Source organism: Enhydra lutris, unplaced genomic scaffold (genome assembly GCF_002288905.1).
Source record: "Enhydra lutris kenyoni isolate GAN:26980312 unplaced genomic scaffold, ASM228890v2 scaffoldscaffold21, whole genome shotgun sequence".
NCBI classification, from domain to species: domain Eukaryota; kingdom Metazoa; phylum Chordata; class Mammalia; order Carnivora; family Mustelidae; genus Enhydra; species Enhydra lutris.
In genome coordinates this window covers 10658241-10683309 of record NW_019154105.1, presented here as the reverse complement: position 1 = coordinate 10683309, position 25069 = coordinate 10658241, and the positions used below count along the sequence as shown (strand labels likewise).

Sequence of the window (25069 nt, the reverse complement as noted above, 5' to 3'; positions counted from 1 at the left end):
CTGTCATAAACCAGCCACTGAATTTTTCCTTTCAAGAATTATACTTTTTTATAATTACAAGTTCTATTTTGTTCTTTTCCAAATCTCCCTGTTCAGTTTTGATATTCCTGAATTCTTTCTTCTTTTTCTTTTGCTTTCTCTTTTTGAAGACTTATTTATGTATTTGAAGGAAAAAGAGACAGAGAGAGTGAGCAGGGGGAGAGGGAGACAAGCAGACTCCCTGATAAATGGGGAGGCTGACATGGGGCTTGATCCCAGGACCCTGAGGTCATGACCTGAGCTGAAATCAAGAGTCAGACACTTAACTGACTGAGCCATCCAGGTGCCCCTTTATTATTTTTCCATATACTCTTTTATCTATTATTTTAAACATTTGCTGTCTTTGCTGGTTTGATTTTGAACTTTGTTTTCTTGGCTGACTCTTATTTCTGGTGTCTGTCTTCCTCATGTCCTTTTTTTTTTTTTTTAAGAGAAAAAGTTATGTGCTAATCTTCTTATGCCAATGCTTTAAAGCCTTCCAAAGAAGATTTTATTTGCTTCTGGGATGTATAAGAGAGTCCAACCAGCCCAGGAACACTTTACTTTTATTTATCCCTGTAAAAATATTTTGTTATGGAAAGTTTTAAACATATATAAAAGTAGATAGATGGCATAGCTCCAGATACTTATCACCCAACTCTAACAATTATTGACTTCTGTCAAGTCTTGTGTCCTTTATATCCCCATCATATTATCCGCTTCTTAGAACTCTGAAGTAAGTGTAGACAGTGTTCCATATTATTTGTAAACTTTTGAGTTTGTGTTTCTAAAGGTAAGTTCTGGGTTTTTAAAATTTATTTATTTTAGAGAGAGAGAGCATGCAAAAGAGTATCGGGGGAGGGGTTGGAGAGAGGGAGAGAAAGAATCCTCACACAGACTCCCAGATGAGCTGAGTGGAGAGGCCAACAAGGTACTGGATCTCAGGACACTGTGATCATGACCTAAGCTGAATTCAAGAGTCATCTGCTCAACAAACGGAGACACCCGGGTGCCCTAAGATCTGTTTTTAAAAGCATGACCACAGCACCACTATCAGCCTAAAAGGTGTTAATAAAATTCTTTAATATCATCAACTCTTCAGTCAATATTTGAATTTACTAATGTGTCATAAATATAATAAACTTTATAGTTTATTTGGTGAAATCAGAATCCAGTTATATTTCAAATATTATTATCTTAAATCTTTTATAAACTTTCAGTTTGTAGGTTTTCTCCTCCCCCCCCCCCCCCCCCCCCCCAGTCATTCTGTTTGGTTTTCCTAGTAATTTATTTGTTGAAGGCAACCAGGTTGTTTTTCAGTTTATCTTTGGAGATATAACAGGCCACCTGAAAACTTTGTGAAACAATAATTTATTACCATCTCATGTTTCGTTGGGTCGGCAGGGTTCAGGTGGCTACTTCTTGCTGATGTCTCTCCTGCGGTTGCAGCTAGTGTCACCTGAAGGGTTCACTGGGCTAATTGTCCAGGATGGCTTCTTTACTCACACCCATGTCTCGCATACCTAGTACCTTCATGTTCCTTGGTGTGTCTGTTTGTCCGACTTCTCTTTCACCACATGGCATCTCCTTCAGAGCCTTTCAGTGTGGGTCGGGCTTCTTGTAGCATGGCGATCTTGAGCTATTTGTACTTGGCACACGGAAACTGACTACCCAGAGTTAAGAGTGGAACATGCAAGGCCACTTCATGGTTACATCTGCAACTGGCAAAACTTTATTCTTTATTTTGCTGGTGTTGATTGGTCAAAATAGTTCCAGGCCCTCCCTCCATTGGATGGGGCAGGGAAGGGCTCCATTGTTTGATGGAGTAGTGGCAATTTTACACTTGCAGAAAAATATGCAGGATAGGAGATGTCTTTCCAGTCGTTTTTGGAAAATCTGTCAAATTTGGGGACAGCTGGATTGGCTCAGTCGGTTAAATATCCAACTCTTGATTTTGGCTCGGGTCATGATCTCTGGGTCCTAGGATCCAGCCCTCTGTCTGGTTCTGTGCAGAGCCGGGAGTCTGCTTGAGGGTTCTCTTTCTCCCTCTCCCACTGCCCCACCTCCACCTCACACACTCTTTCTCTCTCAAAAAAATCTACCGCATTTGTACTATAGAATTTGCCATAGTCTAGCTTGTTTGCCTGTGGTGTCATTTAGTGTGCTCTTTGTCTTCTGTATTTTCTGTAAATTGATCATTGAATCCAGACGCTTGATGGAGTACAGTTTGTCATTTCATATCTGTATCTCTTTGGTTTTGAGGGTACTGTGGCAAGACATTCATAGAAGGCCAGGACCATTTTACATTACATTTTTGACTTCAGGATTTCTAGACCATAGAGATAATGTGAATTCCAGCTTCAAACTTAATGGTAGGTTTAGAGTTAGAAATACCTTTCGAGATTCTTTTTTTCTTATGGCTTTATATCTACAGATAAGACCTAGAGAGGCATGTACCCCACTATCTTTCTCTGTAGGGTGTCTTATTTCCTAGTCGGCCTGCTGAATATGCTGTGTTTAGAGTATCCTGATTCTATTTCAAGGGATGTCTTTCCTTTATACTCTTAACCCCATATCCCTAGAGTTGGTCTGCTGTCCCTAGAGTTCAGACGGTCATTCTAAATCCAGGCCTTAACGTCTCTCAGGTGGGCCTAAGCCCCAGGGCTTACTGACCCTATAGATTCACTCTTTCTTGTTGCCATTGTTTTTTGTCTCCAGTTGCTTCTTTTACTTTCTGGTAGATAAGCCATGATTTCTAAAAGATATTTTCTGTATTTGTTGAGCATTTTTAGATGCTGTATACTGGGAGGGGTTTCAGCATTGATTTAGTTTTAAAGGCTGGAAATGGATGATTACTAATGTATTTTATTCTGAAAAGAGTTAGGAAGCACATTTTTAATTTTGTTATATAGTTGACCAGATTTGTTATGTTTCTTTGAGGTGAATACCTATTTACTTTTGCTTGTTAAGTTCTTATTAATAAAATTCAGAATTTCAAGTTTAACACATGCAGAATTGGTAAGATATAGAATTTTTAAAAAGATTTTATTTTTAAATAATCTCTACATCCAGTGTCGGGGCTCTAGCTCACAACCCCTGAATCAGGTGTTGCACATTCCACTGACTAAACCAGCCAGGCATTGCTGACAAAATATGGAATTTTTAAAAATTCTCCTATTCCTTATAGAAAACATTGGAAAATCAAGACATATTAAGGTTTGCCTCTTAAAATAGGAATTGAGTATGTAAAACAATAAGTTTTCATCACTTTCAGAAATTGCTTATTTGAAATCATTTCTTTGAATGACAGTAGTTACAGAATAAGTGCCAGTGTTTTGGCACAAATCTAACGACACCAGTGGAGAGACATAGTGGATGAAAGACTTTTCACTCTGGATATTGTCTTGTTCACATTTTGTTGGGAAAGATGGCTGTGGAATGTGAACGTCAGAGATCCTATCTAAATTTAAAGGGCCCTGACTGCTATGAAATTGATTTAAAAGAGAAACCTGAAGCAGTGAGAGAGAAGGAAGCTTTGTAATATTAAAAACAGCATGTTTTGAGGTAACATTTGCTTTGGCTCTGTGTCATGTGGCCCTAGCTGGCTGACTGCCCTGTTGGGATGGGATCCACCTTTCCACTCTGCTGAATAGCTCCATATTGATGTAGGAGCGCCAAGCCATTTGGCTTTTCTTGGCCATCATTTTGGTTACATCCCTCATTCTCACTGCAGAGCACTCAAAAGCAAACGGGGTTCAGCAAGGTCATGACTTCTCCAAGGTTATTGCCTGAGTCATTGCAGAGGTAGAAAAAAAAGTCCGAGCTTTACACTGCAAAGCAAGGGATACTTCTCACCAGGAAAATGATTTTAAGTATGTGGGAGGGAGAAGTAGTTTAGGATAAGTATCTAGACATAGAGATAAGTTGGTGTATCAGTAAATTTTCCTATACCCTCTGTAGTAAAACTCTTAATTTGAGGTCACTTTCTTGGGTCACTCCAAAATTTGCCCTGCTTTATTTTTCCTTTCTATTTCTGTTATCATAATCTTAAATCCAGTCCTTTTATTTCATGTCTAGACTATTCTAACTGTTTAGTCATGAGTTAATAATCAGGTTCCCTTGCTTCATTTCAAAAGCAGCAATTTTTTAAAGTGTTGTTCTTATAGGTCAGTCTTATATTTCTAAACCTTCACCCCCGGCCCTCTAAACATTTGCCCCTTGAAGAAAGTTCATTTGATTAGCCTGGGAATTAAATCTCTTTGTGATATGTTTTTAACCTAAATTCAGAACGATGCCCTTCACATACTATACCATGCTCAGATCAAATAGGTTATTGGTTTCTCCTTAAATCTGGTAGCATCTCCTGCCAGTTATTCCAACTCTCCTCTCCACCCTCGATGATTAACACCAAAATCCTTTCCATCTTTTAAGAACCTCCAGATATAAACTTGTCAGTGTAGCCTTCACCGCTGATGTGATTTCCGTGTTTTTATTTTTGCTCTTGCTACATATGCATTACTCTGTAGCACTGGTCACATGATATCTTGCATGGAGGTTAGGTTGTATAATGACTTTATCTCCTTTTCTGGGCCAGATATTTTCAAGGAAAGGATATGTTTTAGTCCTTTCTCCAGCTCTGTTTTGTGGCCCATCACAACGATTTCCATGTAGTAGGCTCAGTAAGTACATATTGAAGAATTTGCTTATCTTGGGCCACATGGTTCTCAGAGCTGTTGTGCTGTGTGAGATGGGTGATAGTGGAAAAGCTTGCCACCCCATCGCCAGTTCTCACCGTGAGAGCTCATATTATTCAAAGCCTTGTTTAGATGTCATCACAGTGGGAAGTTTTTGCAGGTTCACTCTAGACATTGTTAAACAGTTTATCCCCTGTACTTTGGGTGTCTCTTTCAAACCTCTTTGAATCGCTGTTTAGAGTGCTTTATAATTTGTGTACAAATCTGAGTCCTCTCATCTGATTGTGAGCTCCTTGTGGGGAGGAACTACGTCATGGTTCTTGGTGTCCCCATAAACCAGCTTATTGTCTGGACCATCGGGGGCTCCTAGCATGAATATTTATTCTGTGTCTCTGCATGTGTGTGTGCACTTCTCCTGACCTTTGCTATCATCTACTTACCAGATGTAAACTTTAGACTGCTAGACTAGTCTTTTTCTCCCATAGATTTTGATTTCTGTGGATTTATTCCAATTGACTTTTGTTCTGTACTAGTGAAGCATATAGTATCAAAAGGAAGTAAAATTTTACTTCCTGTCCTACTTAAAACAATATCAAGATTCAGAAAGTAGGCTATCCTTTGCATTTATATTCATGAAGATAGGACTTTATTAAACTTTAAAGGACATACATAACCTTTGGACATTTTTTTGAGTCCTTGCTATGTATGGAACACTTGTGTTAGATATTGAAGATAAAAATTGTTCTTCTAAGTTATGGTCTCAGCCCTAAAGGAGTTTGGTGGATTTTCCTTATTGACCACTTAACTCTACCACTAAGGTTGGGATTGACTTGGCGTTCTTTGTGCCTTGTATCTTGCACATATAATAAATTATTTGCTTCTACATCTGGCTTCAACTAATAACCTACCAACCCCTTAGGGGCACATGTTCTGTCTTATTATTTTATCTAACACAAGGCCTAACATAGTATAGGGTGTTCAGTGGGTGTTTATTAAGTAACAGTTTTCTAAGCAAAGGTATGAACAAATGCAAAGGACCTAGGGTGGGAGGGTATGTTGGTATATTGAAGAACAAATAACAGACCAGTGTGACTGGAACACAGGGAAATTAGTGATGCGTGATGAAGTCAAAGGGAGTGGGGCCAGATCATGTAGAACAAAGGTTCTCAGCTGCATTTCTTTGTTGGTTGTGGCTGTCCTGTGTATTGTAGGCTATTTAGCAGCATCTCTGGTCTCTACCCCCTTGATGTCACTTGGACCCTTTCCCCTAAGTTGTGACAAACAAAAATGTTTCTAGACATTGACAAGTGTTCCCTTATGGGGAGGGGTGCAAAATAGTTCCAGGAAAAACACTGATATGGAACCTTTTAGATGACTTTACTGTGTTTTATATTAGGTGGAAACAGGAAGCTGCTGGAGGGTTTTGAGCAAGGAAGTGCCATATAATAATTGAGATTTTTAAAAGATTACTCTGCAAGGAGAGTGGGCTGTCAGGGACAGGAGTGAAGCAGAGACTTCTATGGTGAGGATGGCATTGAGGGTCAGGGGTTGCTTAGTGATGTCAAGGAAGCAGGGGAATTTAAGCTGGACCTTGAAGAGAGAGAACAGAAATAGAAACAGGGGACCAGTTTGATGAATGGTGCAGAATGTGCAAGTCCTGTTTGATGAATGATGAAGCTTCAGGAATCTTTGAGGGCCCCTGTCATAGTATTGGGTGGGGAGCATCTCAGCATGGCCAGCCAGCCAGGTGTTTGTCATGACTGGTTCTGTCCTGTTTGACTTGTTCATCTCCTCCTGGCCTTCCCTGCTCCCTCAACATTCCAGCCTGGATGGAAGGCACCAATGCCGCATTTAATCACTCTCTCTAGCAGCATTCAGGGTGGAAGGAAGAAGTGCCAGAGTGGGGGGTGGGTGAAAGGGAGTGGTTAGAAGGCCCCTGAATAATCCAAGTAGGACATTAAGAAAATCTGCAAAAGGCAGCGGTGATGTGGAGGAAGGGTAAGGAACAACTTACATGCTATTTTTGAAAAATGCGGTTTTCTGTATTTCTTACAGTACTATTTCCAGTAAAAGTTCCTATATTTGAATACCGTTTTTATTCCATTCAAATCTAGTTATTCAGATACCCTTAGCTAAAGACACATTTTAGAGTTGGCTTGTTTTCATACACATAAGTTTGTTTTGCAGGAACAACTTTTCTGACATAACCCTTTGGGTTCCAAGTCTTTATGGCAATCATTGGAACACTATGAATTTTTTAGCATAGCTTTTACCATTCTGGTCAACAAATATGTCTCGAGTGTTCACTGGAGGACACTGTACTAGATAGACATTATAAGCCTCAAGCATTGAAATTTGGCAAAATGAATTCATGGCCTTTCCTTCTTTGGATTCAGTCTCCTTAAAATCTCTCCCATCTGTCCATTGTCCTTCCTCCATACTATTACTTTAGTTGGAACTATGTCAGCTCTGGCCTGGACTATGGCAATGCTGTCATGTCTGTCCTCTCTGCCTCCAGTCTTGACCACTTCTAGTACATCCTCTACAAACCAAAGAGCTGTCCTTCTAAATAGAAATCTGATCATATCACTTACCTACTTAAAAGCCTTTAATGGTTTCCCTTTGCTCTTAGGATAAAAATTCTGAAGTCTTTAGCAAAACATTAAAGTTCTTAACTTCTATAGCCTTATTTCCTACCTCTCCCATCTCCTTCTATGCACCAACTATATTTTATTTTCTCAAAATGGTGGCTTATTTGCCTTTTTTTTTTTTTCCCTCCTGCTTCCCCATATCTTGCCTTCAGTTATGGCTCACATTTTAGGACTCATCTTAAATACCACCTCCTAGGAATACCATCTTTGACTTTGGGCTTAATACCTCTTCTGCATGGCACCCCAAGCACACCCCAAGTATAGAATACTGTGGTATTGCAAATGCCTCTTGATTTGTCTAGCTCTAGTACTACATTGTAAGCCACTTGAGGACAAAGACTGTGTATTATCTGTAATTGTACTTCTAGGATCTATACCATGGAATGAAGGAATTGTGTATGATTGAAGGTGACCATGGTATAGGATTGCGGCAGGGGAGAGATGAAAGATGGGGCTGCAGATGTGAACAAAGGCCAGATCATGAATGGTCTAGAGTGAGGTCATAAGACGCATCCACAGGCAGGACTGAACAAATCCTGTGGATTCCATCTTAAAGTATAGTCAGAATCCAAACACTTCTTGCCATCTTGACTGCTACTACTCTGGCTCTAACCATCACAATTTCTTACATGAATTATGGTAGCAACCTCCTAACTGGTCTTGCTGTCCTTGACTTTGTTCAGGCTGTTCCCAAAACAATAGCTGTAGTGTTTAGTACATAAGCAGGTCATGTCACTCCTCCATTTAAAACACTCCAGTGGCTTCACGTCATACTCCACATACAAACCCAAATTTTCATAGCTCTACTTAGTACTTGGTACTATTTAAGATACTGTATAGTTTACAGTTTATTTACTTGTGTTGTTTATTGTCTCAGTAGAATGGAAACATCTCGAATATGGGAATTTTTGTGTTTTATTCACAGATATGACATTAACATCCTTAACTGTGCCTGTTAATAAGTTGGCAGTAGTATTTATTCAAGTATTTATTCCAGTTGGAATGGAATGACTGAGAGCCAGATATATCACGATACTCAGCTCATTAGTTATTGTTGAACAAGTTTATTTCAGCTCATCCCCACCCTTTGCCTTCCTTTCCCCTACCTTATCCCACTCCCAATTCCGACCCTGTGGTTTCAGACCATTTGTATTGAAATGAACTGCTTTTTGAATATATATCAACCTTTGTCTCCCAAGGATACTTTTGTTCATGGTCAAACCTGGACTAAGTCAACGTGTGCTCTTCTTTCTTGTGTCAGCTGCCCTTGCCTGTGACGAGTTCTCTGAGAACATGATTAGACCCATGTTTGGGAGCCAGGGGTGAAATCTTGGCCTTTCAGAGAGGAGAGCCGTGTTCTAACTAACTGTAATTGGACCTGAATGATAACAGTCACCGGGGTTCTAGTGTAAATTACATTCTCATTTTTTAAAGCCAGAGTCTCTCCATTCCCTCAGATTGGTCATACTCTGGCTCTTGGTCCTTCTGCTTCCATGCTGTGAAAATGGACTGCTCTGTTTTTTCAGCCTGCATAGGGTATTAAGCATTTGATTTCTTCATAAATAGAGCAGAGAAATATAACCACAGAATAACATTGTGGACACATTTAACAATATTTATTTAGTGAGTAAAAGAGCAAGACCTTTTGTTACATAGGCTGCTCTTCCAGTCAATGAATGTTATTGTGACCAGTGGATAGTGTTTGAAATCAGCCCATTCTGATTAAAGATGTATTAATTACCTTAATGATCATGTTTAATAGGTTATTAAACAAATATTTTCAAATGCTATGAAAGGTGAGAAATCGTCTTAGGCATACCTTCTCAGGGTTGCTTTCAGATCTCTGGTCTGCATATGCTGACTACTGTCTAGGTGAACAGTTTATTGCTAAACAGTCACAGAGAAGGATTGCTGCCTGCTTCTAAGTTGTTTATTGCACTTATTGTTAACAACCACCAGCACCACCACTGCTACTGTCACCATTTTTTTGAGCTCCTACTATGCAACAACCACTACCTTTTAAGTTCCTATGCGATGCTTTGCCTCTGTTACTGCACTGAATGATCGCAATAGCTCCTCAAGGTAGATCTTTATCTCCATTTTTCTGATTACAGAATTGGATAGAGAGAGGATAACTAGCAATAAGCAAATGGTAAGTAAGCTGTGAACTTCAGTCAAGCTAGAGGAGGTGTCATGTGGCAGCTCTGTGTTTCATTGCTTAGGGGAATAATATGAGGAAGATAAAGTCCCTTTCCTTGAAAAATTTACCTTGAAGTAGATATTCTTAGCAAGCCAAGTGAGTTGGGGTTTTTTTGGTCATCTTAATTCCCATCTGGAAATAGGACAAGATAGAAAGATGAGATTTTTTTTTTTCATATGATTTTGTTACCTCTTTCTGCAGAAAGGAGCTGGATACCACCTGGATCTCTTCTGGGTGGCCATCCTAATGGTGGTGTGCTCTTTCATGGCTCTTCCATGGTATGTGGCTGCGACCGTCATCTCCATTGCTCACATCGACAGTTTGAAGATGGAGACAGAGACTTCTGCCCCTGGAGAACAACCAAAGTTTCTAGGTGTGAGGTATGTTTAAGTCAGAGGAAAACGGCTCTATGGAACACATCATGCTGCATCTATATTGTCATTCGTAGGAAATGGGCAGAATGGGAGGAGAAAAGGCTGGTGGTGATTAACTTACTCCTTTAGTTACTGTTCCAGAAAGGACTACATTTTCATTAGGAAGAGTCTTCAATAATTTTTCTAGTTCACTTCTTATGTTACATAAATTTCCTTCAATTAATGAAGGCTAAATGATGCAACGTAAAAACACAAATAGTCATTCATTTTCTTCACTGTGGAGCTCACTGAGGTGTTGTACTTACTTGATCCCAAGCATCGTAAAGGCCAAACCATTTAACCTTTCAGCTCTGTTGAGACTCCCCAAAACTCTTGAGTCTGCTTATGATTTTGAAGATTCTATAAAGGGAAAGGAATTCCTATTTTCCAGTTATTCTTCTGCCCCCATAAGCACTGAGAAACCTTGACCTCTAGCTGTTAAATTTGGGCAGCCAGGAAGGGCTTGCATAAGACCTTCATACAGTGTTGAATACTTTTTGCAGCAAGCCCTGCTTCTCAGTGCTTGGGTGAATAGCTTGTAGGACAGAGCCATTGTTTCCCACGCCACAACAGTGGGTGATTCTTTCTTGGGGGCTGGGGGAGGGGGTGTTGGATAGGAATCCTATTTGTTAAAAAGTACTCTTGTTGTTTAGATTTGGAAATTAGATTGATGGGATTTATTGCACTTATGAAATTTCCCTGAGCTGTTTGTTAATTAGAATGCAGGACAATGTAATATCTGTCTCCTGTGAAAGAAGGTGTAATTACACAACAGTACAAGTCGTTTAAAAAATAAGGGCTTCAGAGAGGCCAGGAATTGATGGACCAAGAGCAAGTGACTTTTTTTTTTTTTTTAAATTCTAAAAGGAGCAAAGGATTTAGCACAATCACTTTTCTCTTGAGGAATTCAAATCATGTTATACAATAGTTTTAAGAGAATTTTATAGTTATGTTGAGCTTCCATGCTCTCCTCGAGGTATTCACTTATATAAGATATCAAGACCTTTGCTGTTTTAGTCAAACATTAATTTGGCCAATGTACAGTCTTTTTTGAAGGTGAAAATACAAGGAGCTTATTTATGAAAACGAGAGATAACTTGGTAATCATTTGATTTGGTTTTAGGGAACAAAGAGTCACTGGAACCCTCGTGTTTATTCTGACTGGTCTATCAGTCTTTATGGCTCCCATCTTGAAGGTAAATATGTGAAGTACTTGTCTCTTCCTCCTTCTCAGTACGTGACAGATAATTGGGTATGTGGAGAGTAGAATTCCTTATCTGCAAGATTCTCATCAGTTCTGGAACACACTGAAGCAGACAGGGGTCAGGTAGAACAAGTACTTTCAAACTTTTATTTTGATGTCCTCACTCCTTCACTCCTTCTATTATGAATTATTATTATTGTTGTTATAGTTACTTGGTTGAGCCATATTAAATTACCAGTATTCAAGCTTTTGACATATACAAATGATAATTCCATCGTTTAGTCTAACTGATCTCCCCTCCTCTCTGCATTTCTTATTCTCCTTGTATCCTTTCTTCCCACTGCTTTCCAATTACTTGTCCCTAAATCCTGCTTCCCTTCGCCCCATACTCAGGCACACACTAGACTCCTGGATAACACGAATGATCATTTTGTAACTTTTCTCCTAGTCTTAATTATTGCTGACTGTGTTTCTCTTTTCTTTGAACCAGAAGGCCTAATCTCCACGAAGGGAAAGTTGAGTAAAATTACTGGTCTTTGACGAGAAAACTTTAGAAATGAACTTTGGAAGAAGAAAAAAATGACATGCTAGATGATTTAGAAAATTAGGAGTCAAATATATATGTTTGATCGTTGGGGTGACTCTCTGACAAAATTGATGAATATGAACTGTATGGGAAAACCTATTACAAAGATGAGATAGGGTTAAAAGAGCAGGTTTAGTTGTCATGAAGCTTTCATTTCTTTTTTTGTGACACAGGCATTTTATTCTTCTCTTCTATTACATAAACAATACTGGCCAATTATTGATAATTTGTATTTGATGCTTTGCACCACAGTACAAAACGTGAAAATTACCTATAGACCTAGAAGCTATAAACAACCACTTAATATCCTTTCAAATTTGTCTCTGAGAATTTTTGTTTATTTTTAAACAGTTCTCATTTTTCAGATTTTTAAGATGCTTATTTAACTACACAAGTGATGGAGCAGTACACTCTTTTAAAGAATTCAAACCATACAGAAGTATAGAGAGGGAAAGGCAAAAGACCTCTGTTTCTCTCAAGTCGGCACATTTATGAGTGGGTTGCCATTCAGATGAACTTGAGGAAAGTGGAACTATAATTTCGTAGCCTATAGGTGAGACTGATTTTGCCCTTAGAGAATTTAGATAAACACATATGTTATGCAGAAAATACTTGGTAAAGAGCTAAAAGATTTAAATATTCATCTCTTGTTCCTGGTTTCCACAATGTCAGTTAACTGGCTTAACTAATTTCTGCCTGGAATCATGAAGGAATATATATTTCATGCACATGTGGGAAAGTAAAATTTAAAATAACCTCGAAGAAGTTATCTCTGATCACATAGGAAGAACCTCAGGAGAGTACGGGTCTTAAGGTTTTGCAGGGACAGAGGGAAATCTGTGATCCCTTTTGCCAGTGCAAATCAAGTTGTGGGGTAGGTTTGAAGCTGTGAGTTTCACAGCATCAAGTCCACAACCTGAAGGCTTTATGTTCCTTTGTTGCCCCACAGACACCAGCACAGCAACTGCTGGAAATGTCTAGCCACATAGACCATAGAACCTCATCTGGACAGATCTATTTTTAGAAAGGTCATTGTAGGCAATTGTGACCTCACGTTGTCGGAAGATCTACAGGGATGAATTTGCCCCTGGGTTCCCCAAAGGTGGGCTCACATGATGCAACTGCAGAGTTTTTTTATGGGGTCTCTTAGTGATTAGCTCCTAGTAGGGGATGAATAGAAATATTTCCATCAGTTCAAATAAGCTTATTAGCCTATCAACCCCCACCGATTTTTTCTTTTGTTTTTATATTATGTCTTTTCATTAATACAGTATAAAATCCTAACTCAAAAAATTCAGTTGTTTAAGAGCCCCCCCCTTTTTTTTTTGTTACAGCAAATTGGCTTTAATGTTAAGAGAATCTGTCAGCTGAGTAATCATGTATGATCCCAAAGGGACACAGAGAACAGATACTGTATAAACTGCTATTTTTAGGAAAAGATGCAAGACTCACATTTTCTGCAACACCTCTTCCTAACTATTTTCTAACACTGCACCCAAATGTGGCTGCAGAAGAATTAAAGCTGAAAGCCCTTGTGTTCTTTATTGTACAATGATTCTTTTTGCCCTGATGTGCAAAGCACTTTAGTATCTGCAGGAACAGATTAGAATACAGAGAAAGGAGAAAGACAGATGTAAGTGATCAATGAGCATGAGTTTGCTTTTCCTTTTGACCTTCCTTAAGCTCACCCTTATTCAGCTGCTAATGTTCATAATTATGGCCATTTCAACTTTGGGAAATGCAAAGAATCATTGTAAGAATCAGTGAAAAAGGTAGTCCAGGAAACATTTTTATTGAGCAAGGCTTATACTCAAAATGTGGGAAATGAAATTATTTTGTTACTATGGCTTCCAATATATTGTGGGAAACATAGATTTTAAAACAACAATAAAGTATGCCAGCACTGACAATTGTGATTCCAGACTTTGGTGAGTAGAACTGTTCTTTACTTCAGGAATCACATCAGCTAATTTTAGATCATGTGCCCTTCTTGCCATTGAAATTGGGTAGCTTATAAGCATTCACCAGAGAATTCTTGGTGGCTCATGCAAGAAGTCAATACAGGAAGAGGCAGATGTTGAGGGTACAGTTTAACTAAAACTTAAGTAACAACTAAGTGGAGTCAGGATTAACAATTAACTTCAGAATTCACACAGAAAGAGGTACCAGGGGTTACTTGGGAGGAGGGAACCTTTTTCCTCCACCATTTGACTGTGTGTTTTAAAGGGACAGGTGACAACTTTAGAGAATGGTTTTACTTAAGAGCCTGCCTTTGAAAGGCAGATCAAATGCATGGAATCAAGAGAAATATGTGCCTTTCACTTTTTAAAAGGACATGGCTCAACACCTTCCCTTCCCAGCTCCCTGCATCCCACTGTTTCCTTGCCTCAGAGGATGCGAGGAATTTCCTCCCTGCGCTAAGCAGGGTGGGTGACTGTTCCCTGCGCCTCCTTACGCAGGCTTACTTTGAACAGGAAGTCTGTGACCTCTGTTTTGATCTCTTTGCCAGAGTCTCTCTTTTTACATGGAAAAAATGTAAGGAGTCATAGTGTATTAGCTTTAAGTTCATGAGGATACCCCATGACCTCAACCAGCTGCACTCACACATGCCTCAAATGCCACCCCGGATCCAGTACAGAGCTGTGGGGAAGTAGGGAAAACTGGCTTCCCAGGCTGGTTACAGTTTCAATCCGTGTCTCTGCAGCAGAAATACTGCCTGTTGAGCTCGTGTTCTGGATGGGGAGGCTGGGGCCCACCACAGAGCAGCAAAAAGATGAAAGGCCGTTCCTAGAGCTTCCTTTTCCAATGCTTCTGGCAAGCTTAAAGAAATAAAGATCCAGTAAAGTTCACTGCCCTTTCTGTGGTCTTTGCTTGAAGCAGTTCATCTTTAACATGAGGTGTAGCCGAAATTTGTCTTTCGGATTTGTTTAGGGTTCTACAATGTGGAGGCTAGCATTTAATTTGTACCTGGCAGGCGTTCGTTGAGCCCCTCCGGTGTGCCACACGCCCTGCTCCGTATCAGGGAAACGAGGAGAGAGGGTAGTGAGGAGGAGGGTAGTGGTAATAGCGGCTCCCGTTCTCTGGGAGCTTGGCCTTGGACCAAGAGCACTGCGCAGATTGTTTTTATTTCGTTCTCCAGTAAAACCTATGAAAAGCGTATGTATAATTGCATTCATCCTACAGATTTATAAATAAATAAATAAATAAATAACTGGCCGAGTCCCGAAGTTCTTAAATGGCAGAGCCAAGGTTTGAACTCAGGCAGTTCTAACTCCAAGAGTCTGATCTCATAACCATCACGGTTTATTGCCTTTTAAAATAAAACAGTTTTGGCCTCAAAGAGCTCCTTTACTTTTATTTCCTCGGAGATGATCTTCCCCAGTTTCTTTGATCCAATTTCCAGGTCTCTTACGTAGAGAGAAATGTGGCATTTTCACAACCTCTTCATCATAAGTCACTCGGTGGTTTTGTCATCATAAGACTAAGGACCAAATTGCAGGTCGGCAGCTTCCTTATGGTCCCAGACTTTTAGGGCTTAAGGGCATTAGGATTTTTTTTGATAACATGTTTCTGAAGACAGTCGTTATAGTTGAAAGGACAATATTGTAGAGCTTATAGAAAACCGAGGTTTCGAGTCCGACCTTTGCGGCCATCTTTGTGGCCTGTACTCCCTCCCGCTATCCCACCCTCGCCGCAGAGGGACCAGAGGGAGCTGTGCTGGGCGGCTGCCGGCTTCTCGACTTGCCAGTGAAGGTCTTGATGCTAATAATGACATCAGTACCACGTTTATCCTTTCTTGAGCATCTATTATGAGCCAGTCCCTGAACTAGATCTTACATAATCTTTATCATAACCACTCTATAGATGAGAATACGAGGATAGCAGTTGACAGTTCTCTCAGTTCCACAATGGGTAGAGCCAGAATTGGAACCCGGGTCTAACTTCCTGTACTTGCATGCCCTTCGTCAGTACTTCGTTCTGAGTGTCAGACACACGCGCACGTGCACACAGTGACTATTATTCCGCTGGGTGGCCTCGCTCCTGTCCTGAATTCTGCACTGTGGACAACTACCATCTACCTTTCTTATTAAATTTACCCTTTCACATTTTTTTTCTTACAGCAATATTCTAACACTATCAAAAATCAAAGGGAGGGCTAAGTAAAAAAAGAACTACATTCACCACAATTTGAAAAATTTGGTGACATAATCTGAGTATGCTAAATCTTCATTGACTTAATTTAATTTTTCTATTCTAGGATCAAGCATTTAACTTTTTCATTTCTAATATTTATGAGAAGCATATAATATTTACTTATAATCCTTTTCACCAAAGAATATTTTTTTAAAAAGCATCACCATCTCTAAAGCTGTTTTCTTGCCTGTACCCCATTCTGAGTTAATGGTACCTTCTGATTTTATTTTGTGGTAGATTTGGCGAAATCTGGCATAAATTCAGACAGAATAGACTTCAGCACTAGGGTACAACTTTCCTTCACTCTGTGCTAGAGCTACATTAGAGAAAATATTTAGCTAAACTTAGGGGAGGGGTGGAGATAACTCTCAGTATCACCTTTGTGATTACTTTCTTTCAAGCCAGAAAAAACACTTTACTCAGATTAAAAAGTAACTACTGCAGGGGCGCCTGGGTGGCTCAGTGGGTTAAGCCTCTGCCTTCGGCTCAGGTCAGGATCTCAGGGTCCTGGGATCGAGCCCCGCATCGGGCTCTCTGCTCAGCGGGGAGCCCGCTTCCTCCTCTCTCTCTGCCTGCCTCTCTGCCTACTTGTGGTCTGTCAAATAAATAAATAAAAAATCTTAAAAACAAAAAGTAACTACTGCAGGATTTCTAATGACATGCCAACTCTCTGAGAGAACTATGCATCTCTTTCCCCTTCCACCTTTCTTTCCCTCCCAAGGAATTAGAAATGAAATGGATATATGAGAGGAATCATCATATATTAAAGAAAAGTGGGAGAGCCCTTGCTTTCAAAGGATATTTTAAAAAATTAAAAAATGAGTGAATGCTGTGAAATGGTTTCTTTGTTGGTTATTCTTTTGGTCAGTTGATACAGGGGAATGGGAATAATAAGGAAATAAAAGCATGTGTCAGAGCTCAAGCGGCTTGAATGTGATGTGCTCACCTCTTTGTGGTGATTGTGAGGTATTACAGCACACATGCCTTCCCCAACACTTCTGCTGTCCCTCCTACCCCCTCAAGAGTCAACATCAATTATTTTTTTCTGAGCTCAAGATCAAATTACCTATGTTACAATTACTGGTTTTTTCTAGGAGGAACGTGGGATGTTTTATGTAAATAAATATATGTATTACATATAAATTTAATAATTCCTATAGCTAGCTGGAAACAATGGAGATTGTCATGACATATTTTGAATTTACTAATTTCCAGTAGTGGCCAAAGGGTCTCAGATACAGAATGTTTTAGGTCATTCCCAGGGTAGACATAGAAATTGTGTTTCATTTAATACATGTTATAGTTCTTTAAAAATTACTCTGAAGTCATACTGTTGCCTGTCTACAAAGCCTCCTTTATGTAGATTTGGTAAGATTGAACTTAATTGATTGTGGTTTTTGAAAACCGAAATTACTTGAACTTCTTTTCAAAATTCAAGCTTGAGAACCTTTTGTTGTTCAAATAGAAGACTTCCCAGAAACAGAATCAACCTTGAGTTGCTTAATTTCTCCAGTACTAAGGACATTTCAAAGGTCTAGGAACAGATAAAACTTAAGGAACATCTAATTGAAACTTCCCATTGCTAAAACACTTTGTATTATTGTAAAAAGACTCTTGCTAATTAATGCATAAAAATGTATTAATTCACTTTTTAAAGATGGGTATTACTACATGTGTGTAATTAATTGCTTCCGTATGCTCGATGCTCCTTTCAAGCAGGGTTCTCATTAGTTAGTCCTCTTAATATTCCTGAAAGGAAGAAAGGGGACAGCCGTTTGATGTTTGCTTAATTGAAACAGGCATTTACACACCAAGCTGATAGATGATTTGGCAAAAATTATTAAGGAAAAAATCAACAGGCTGTTGGAAAGGAACTTGGTCTCAGGAGTGAAGCAACCGTCTACCGTCTACCTTTCTATCTCACAGTTCATGCAAACATCTGGTTTACATAATCATTCCTTTTAAGGGGAAAGGGAAATGAATTTTTTTTCCCCATTAAAAAAAATTATTTCTGAGGTTATACATGCTCATTGTTAAAAAAAAATGCCAACAGGCATCAAATGAAAGTTGAAAATCTCCCTCTATTTATTTCTAGTAGAGTTTAAAAGTTTATCAATGATGAATATACTAATTAGAGTTCACTATATTATTATGTCGTATCTTTTAGTTTCAGATTTGGCCTTTATTTAAACTACTCTTCTTCATTACTGTTTTTATTATTTTTTTTAACCTTTCTCCATTTTTCTTTCTTTCTAGTTTATTCCCATGCCTGTTCTCTATGGCGTGTTCCTGTATATGGGGGTAGCATCCCTTAATGGTGTGCAGGTGAGTTTTCCATAGCAATCTAAAGATAGTTGTGTTTTTTTCTAATAGTGGGAGTAGTCCAGTAACAGATCTTTGATGAAAAGTGCTACTCATTAACTGCTGAGTTTTTAGAATGTGTGTATTTACAGTAAACAAAGTGGTGGTTGCCAGAAGGGAGGTGGGGGGGGGGGAGGATGGATGAAATCCAGAAAGGGGATTAAGAATGTACTTACCATGATGAGCATTGAGTAGTATATAGAATTGTTGAATCATTACATTATATACTGAAAAGAGTATAGCACTGTAAGATTTATGGATAGATAGATAGGTAGATAGATAAAATGCATTTATTTTCTACTTTCTCTGCCATACATCTACTTCTTACTTCTGGCTTAATTAAAAAAAATTAATTTGTGCTAACAAATGTTACCACAGGTACCCATTCTTGAAATAAGCTGTTAAAACTGGTCATTTAACTAGGGAAATGAGAGGGCTGTGATCTCTCTTCCTCCCTCCTTCCTCCCCTCCTTCCTTCCTTCATCTCAAGAAGGAAATCAAACTCTTTGGGGTGCTTCTCAAGGCACTGTTTATCCCTCTGCCCTGAAACCATACTAAGAACAGGCTATTATTTGATTCACTTTTCACATGGCTGAGATCAATGATCAAAAGTTTTGCACCAATAAAAGAGTAAAGTCAATGTGGTTTAGTGCTACCCTTGCCCAGAACTTCAGCTATTCACAATTTGGGTAGAACTGGCCCCCTTTAAAAAAAATCATTAGGGAAAACTTTGTAAGGGACTTTGTCTTTCAATTGAGGTTTAATTTAATTGGCACCAGGAGACTGGAAGTACTTCTGCTGCTTTCTGGCACCTTGTTAATTGTAGCCTTATTTAGCACTTACTAATGTTTTAATGGGAAAAGACTGCATGTTCTGTGAACATCATAAGAATTTATTTAAACCCCTTCATAATAGTCCTTGCTTTCATTTATTGAATTTAGATTAATTTGGTTTTAGAGTCAGATAGAGCTGGGCAGGTGGCCAGGCCCCCAAAAGCAGAAAAGGCTGTTTTATCTTTCCCTTGTTTAGGTCCCCTCTGGGTAGAGTTCTTCACCATTGGGATATTTGTCACAAAATACAAGATGGGGCTTCATAGATTGGACTAGATGGATATGAATAGATTTTTTTTGTTCTTATGAAACTTTGGGAAAGTACAAATATATTAAAAAATACTTTGTTTTTACCTGGCTTTGTAAATATTCTTTTTTCCCCTAAATGGAAAAATATGAAACTAATATGGGTCCCAAACTAATAGGTTTTTTTTGGGGGGGGGGCACTTAAATAGGTCAGTCTAGATCAGAAGTTTGATTTTTATGTGTTCTAGATGCTTAACCAATGGTTGGAGCTCAATGCGTGTTTATTAAATTAAATAGAAGGCAAGAAAAATCAACAATTTCATAATGTTGGGGAAAAAAGTCCTTTGCTAAAGGCACAGCCAGTGGATTCCTGAATTCTGCAATGCTGTCGTCCCTCTTTCCTTTTTCTCTTGACACTCCCTCTTTTAGACCTTTTCGTAAGATTTCACTTAGCAATGAAATTTTGTAACCCAGCCTTTGTAAACAGCAAGGCCCGCTCTGGTCAAAAATAGGCCTAGACAGAGAAAGAAAGTTTGTTAATAGGAAATAGCTTCCGAGAAGCTCGTCTGTGATAGTCTAGTTTACTTGCACGCTTCTCCCTTTCCTCCAGAAAGAAAGCAGAGATGCTATGTCGGAGTCCTAATACATAATAATTCAATTCAGCAGCTATTTAGTGAATATCTTTCATTTGAGAGATCCTCTGATAGGTCCCAAAAAATAGTCCTTCTTATCATCATCCATGGAGACTCAGCAGTTAATCTCTGAAGCATGGCACCTGTCTCAGACGTGCTCAGCGGCCAGCATAGGACCTGTTTCCGCACAACACTGACTGCCTCTCCTGGATTCCAATGTCTAGTTGTCGACCCTCAGAAACTCACTATCGTAGACATATGGCTTTTCTTTGAAAAGAAATGGTAATGAATCGCTGACTATTATTATTTAAGTTATGCCATCAATAAATAATGTGGAATTTATGGAAATAGCAGTGCATTCCCCTTTTCAAGTTAGATACTACCTTTATACCCTTGAAACATCCCTGAAATGTTTACCATGCACAGTAGCTCCTCTTCTTTCAGACAAGGTGACTGAGGCAGAGTGAGATACATGAGTGAGACATCTTCCTTCATGACAAAAATAGTCACAAGATTCTCTCTCCAGAGACTCAGATAGTAAAAATAGAAAGTAAGAGATGAGCATCTAGAATTTATATTTGGCTTTGTGACTTTATTCTTTGGTGGCCACTTTGTCTCCTATATCTGCATAGCAGTCCTGTGGAGGAACAGTATTGGAAAACCCCTAGCATGTCTTACTGTGCTGGACTGAATTTCTGAATTCCCTGACCAGAGTCCTCTGAAAAGGACACTGCTTGCCTAAAATCATAGAATAGATAAATCACTAGTTGTTAGGTAGGCGTTGTGGAAATGGCTCTGCATACCAGCTCTTGAAGTAATACGATTGTATCCTTGTCTCCTTTCCTCCCCAGTTCATGGATCGTCTGAAGCTGCTGCTGATGCCCCTAAAGCACCAGCCAGACTTTATCTACCTGCGCCACGTCCCCCTGCGCAGAGTCCACCTGTTCACCTTCCTGCAGGTGCTGTGTCTAGCTCTGCTCTGGATCCTCAAGTCCACCGTGGCTGCTATCATCTTTCCAGTCATGGTAGGGATTCATTTAACTGAACCTCCCCATGAAGTCAGAGCAATAGCATTCATTGTCGTCATAGAGAAGACCCACCCGTCTTTTCCATGTGGCTCTCATTTTTTGTCCAGGCTTGGCAAATAGTTTTGATTTGATCAGGTGTGATTTAAGGTTCCTATATCTGTGGTCATCTACACTGGACTTTACTGGCAAACTCAGCTGAGTTCAGATACTGACACTGGTTTCTGCTGGTCAGGGAACCTCCATGAGCTGCCATGAACTTGTCAGTAAAATGGGCATGGCTCTCGTGCTGTCGTTCTGAGCGACGATGATAAACACTAAGTCTATAGCACGATGCCTGACCTCCAGTAGACACCAGTGCACATGAGTTATTTTTAAAATACTGCACAGTAGAACCAATCTAAATAACAAGTACAGCACATTTCAGTCTAAATAATAAGAAAACAAATTTGTCAACTTCAGAGAGGTCCCAGTGAATTAGAAGAAATGGAGTGAAAAGTGAAGTTTTTGAAGTTCTTGCTAAGCTTAAGGGTAAGTCCCTCAGTCCTTGCCATGAACTTGATGAGAAACAAGGTAAAATAACTAACATTGCACTTGGAATTAAAAGTGAAAGAAAGAAAAAAGGAAAATGCTAGCTCTGCATTTGGCTTTATCATTAAATTTTATACTTTACCATAATTTTCCATTTTTTTGCAAGAAAATGCACATGCATATACTTGAAGCAAGTCACCAAGTGAGCCTCAGGTCTGATCTGTCTCTCCCATAGCTTTGGAAAGAGAATTCTCATTCACAGACATATTTTATTTTTTTTTTAATAAAAATCCTCTTACTCTTAGCCAGGGTTATTTTTTATCTTATGTCTATTTTTTGTTTGTGATTTTTTTTTCTCCAAGGAAGCAGGAAAAAAATGCTATAAAATACTAGTGATATTTGTAGAGTCATATTTTTTCATGATGGTCCCTTATACCCCCCCTTTTTTCTTGAACTCTATTAGCTCACTGGAAAACAATAATAAGAACAAAGACCTATTTGTCAAATGACTCCCATTTGACTATTGGTATAGTCTACCTGTTAGTTTTGCTAAAGACAGGAAAACAAAGTTAGACCTGGATAAATTTGAAATATGTTCAGTAAATCACTTACTGTTTGTGCTAAGTAATATAAAAAATGCATTCCCTTTATAGAGTATTTTTTAATCTTTCTAGAGCTTTTATTTGATCACAAATCAATAATGTAATATCAGTGGGCCAGATGTTGTTAATTTCCCTAGGAGGTGAAGGAACAGACGTAGAGCGTGACGTGGATAAACACAACTGTTTAACCTGAGACGGTGTCATGAATTTCATATCCCAGCGCACGCTGATTTTACTCTTGAGCAAAGGCATCTTTAATGTACCTTTAGAAGTCACTGTTCAAGAGCAACTCGTAGAATCAAAGACATATATTTTAAGAACACTGATCTTAGAGGCAGACAGCTGGGGCCCTTTGTTGTATTTTTTCCTTACCTGGCTTTGTCATCTTGGATGACATACTTATGTCTCCAAGCCTCAGTTTCCTCAGTTGTAAGATGGAGATTATAATATCTACTTTTTGAGTTTGTGGTGGAATAAATGAGAAAATCCTGCCCAAGAGTTTAGCACAGCCTTAGACACACTGTAAGTTTTCAGGTCATAGTAGTGATTGAAGTTGCCCCATAGATTAAATGGTTTGAGCATATTCAAGGATTACCTCTATTATTAGCACTTTGAAAATGTTGTAGTATGCTGTATGTTGTACAGATTTTCTTGGTTTTCAAAAATCTATGTAATGTTTTAATTTTGAATAATTAGAAATCATAATACAGTCTTTTTTTTCTCTTTAAACTTTCATTTTATTAAAAATCTGATATGGAAGAAAATGATTTAAAAAAATAATCCTTTTGTGTCGACATTCTAAGTGAATGTTATCATACACATCAGTGAATGAAGTAAGTTTTACTCAAGACTTTTATGACCCAACATCCCCTGTAAAAAAACATTTATGGTCCACGTAATATAAATCCATATAAGCAAGATGAGTTCTATCATATTCTAGCCTTATGCAAGATAGGTTTCTACTGCCTTTGATAGGGTAATATCAGTGCTCACCATGACTTCATCTGACATGGTTTCTTTTGTACTTTCTATATTTATCCTTTCAGATCTTGGCACTTGTAGCTGTCAGAAAAGGCATGGACTACCTCTTCTCCCAACATGACCTCAGCTTCCTCGATGATGTCATTCCAGAAAAGGACAAGAAAAAGAAGGAAGATGAGAAGAAAAAGAAAAAGAAGAAAGGAAGTCTGGACAGTGACAATGATGATGTAAGGAACTTTCCAAAATTCCAAAGTAAAGCTAAAGAAATAAATGTGAAAAAAAATATATATGTATACACATACATATATACATATATATATACACATACATATATATGTGAAATATATAATTGTATATATATTATATATGATATATATATATCATATATATATATACACACGTGTGTGTGTGTGTGTGTGTGTGTGTGTGTATAAAAATCCTTTATGTGAGATATATGGCTGAATTCCAAGAATGTTCACCTGGCTGTGTTACATATCAGTCTTCACTTTCCTTTGCCCTTTATTTTCTTTTCTTAGTTTTGTATATTTTCTGAAGTCCTTCTGTAGCCATTAATACACAAATAGTGATGAAATGACTTCCAAAGAAAACCTCACCACATCTAAAGAACTCCAGTCTCCCATCTCATAGATAGAAAGGAAATTTGCTTCATAATGCTCTAAAATGTATTTGTTTTGCTCTTGATGATCCAGATTTAAATATGAATTAATAACTCAGTTTTATGTAATTTCAAGCCTAATGTGGACAAACACCTGTGACCTCAGCTCCGGTGGTGCGTCCGCTTGCATGGGCTCTCAGCCACGGTTCTCTTCTTTTTTTTTTTTTAATTTTTTTAATTTTTTTTTTAAGATTTTATTTATTCATTTGACAGACAGAGATCACAAGTAGGCAGAGAGGCAGGCAGAGAGAGAGAGAGAGGAGGAAGCAGGCTCCCTGCAGAGCAGAGAGCCCGACGTGGGGCTCGATCCCAGGACCCTGGGATCATGACCTGAGCTGAAGGCAGAGGCATTAACCCACTGAGCCACCCAGGTGCCCCCCACGGTTCTCTTCTATTGTACTCCTCCTCGCACTGAGCTTCAACATGATTTAAGATCAACTCTCTGTAACCCCTCAATGAAAAACAAAGGGAATTGGAGCTTAGGGTCTTTCTACATAATTATAGTAGGTAATTTGTAGTCCAGATGAGACCATCCTCCTGCAATTGGGTGGTTAAACTGAGAAATAAAATTATTGACCCCTTTTTTTTGCCTCGAGGAAACCATTTCACAGGTGCTCCAATAGGGGTCTGTAATCAGTACTAGGAGAACAGCTGGGATTATTTCACACACACACACACACACAGACACACTCGAACACATACAATTATTCCAGTAGCCTTCTGAAAGGACCGCCACAACGACACTTTCCGTGTGCAGACTGGTTCTGATTTCACGCAGCGCGGTATCCCCATTCCAATTGCATCCTGGTGTACAGTTCTAAAGTGGGAGTAGAGTTAAGTTTTGGTATCGTACGTGATCGTTTTGATTGATCGTGCATACTTGTCCTGACTTGCCGTAACAGCTCTTTATAGTATCTGATTTTGTTCCTATTTTACAGGAGAAAATTTAGACTGAGAAATGTGAAGTCATTTTTCTAAGTGCACGCAGTCGTAGTGGCAAAGCCAAAACTCCAATCCAGGCCTGTCTAGTTATTTCCAGCTGGTCAGGCTGTCTGATTGTATTCTTTGTGGAGAATTTAGAAATAGTACAGTGAAGGAAGGCAACAGACAAAATTGGATTTCAGATAAATTGATCCAATAAAAAAAGGCTAAATATATGAGGCCCATTTAGCTGAAGAGAAAAAGAGTCCAAGGGAGCTTTTGTGACTGTCACCATCCATCTTCA

General features: G+C 38.9%; 1 protein-coding gene across 1 annotated transcript in view; it reads left to right on the top strand.

Moving 5' to 3' along the window:
- The window catches only part of LOC111148909 (solute carrier family 4 member 4), a 348265-nt gene that overhangs the window by 316155 nt on the left and 7041 nt on the right, over positions 1–25069 (top strand). Inside the window, exons 19-23 of the mRNA XM_022505690.1 lie at positions 9765–9943; positions 11100–11172; positions 18217–18285; positions 20881–21054; positions 23234–23395. Coding sequence (XP_022361398.1) covers positions 9765–9943; positions 11100–11172; positions 18217–18285; positions 20881–21054; positions 23234–23395 — 657 coding nt within the window. The remainder of the gene's footprint in view (positions 1–9764; positions 9944–11099; positions 11173–18216; positions 18286–20880; positions 21055–23233; positions 23396–25069) is intronic.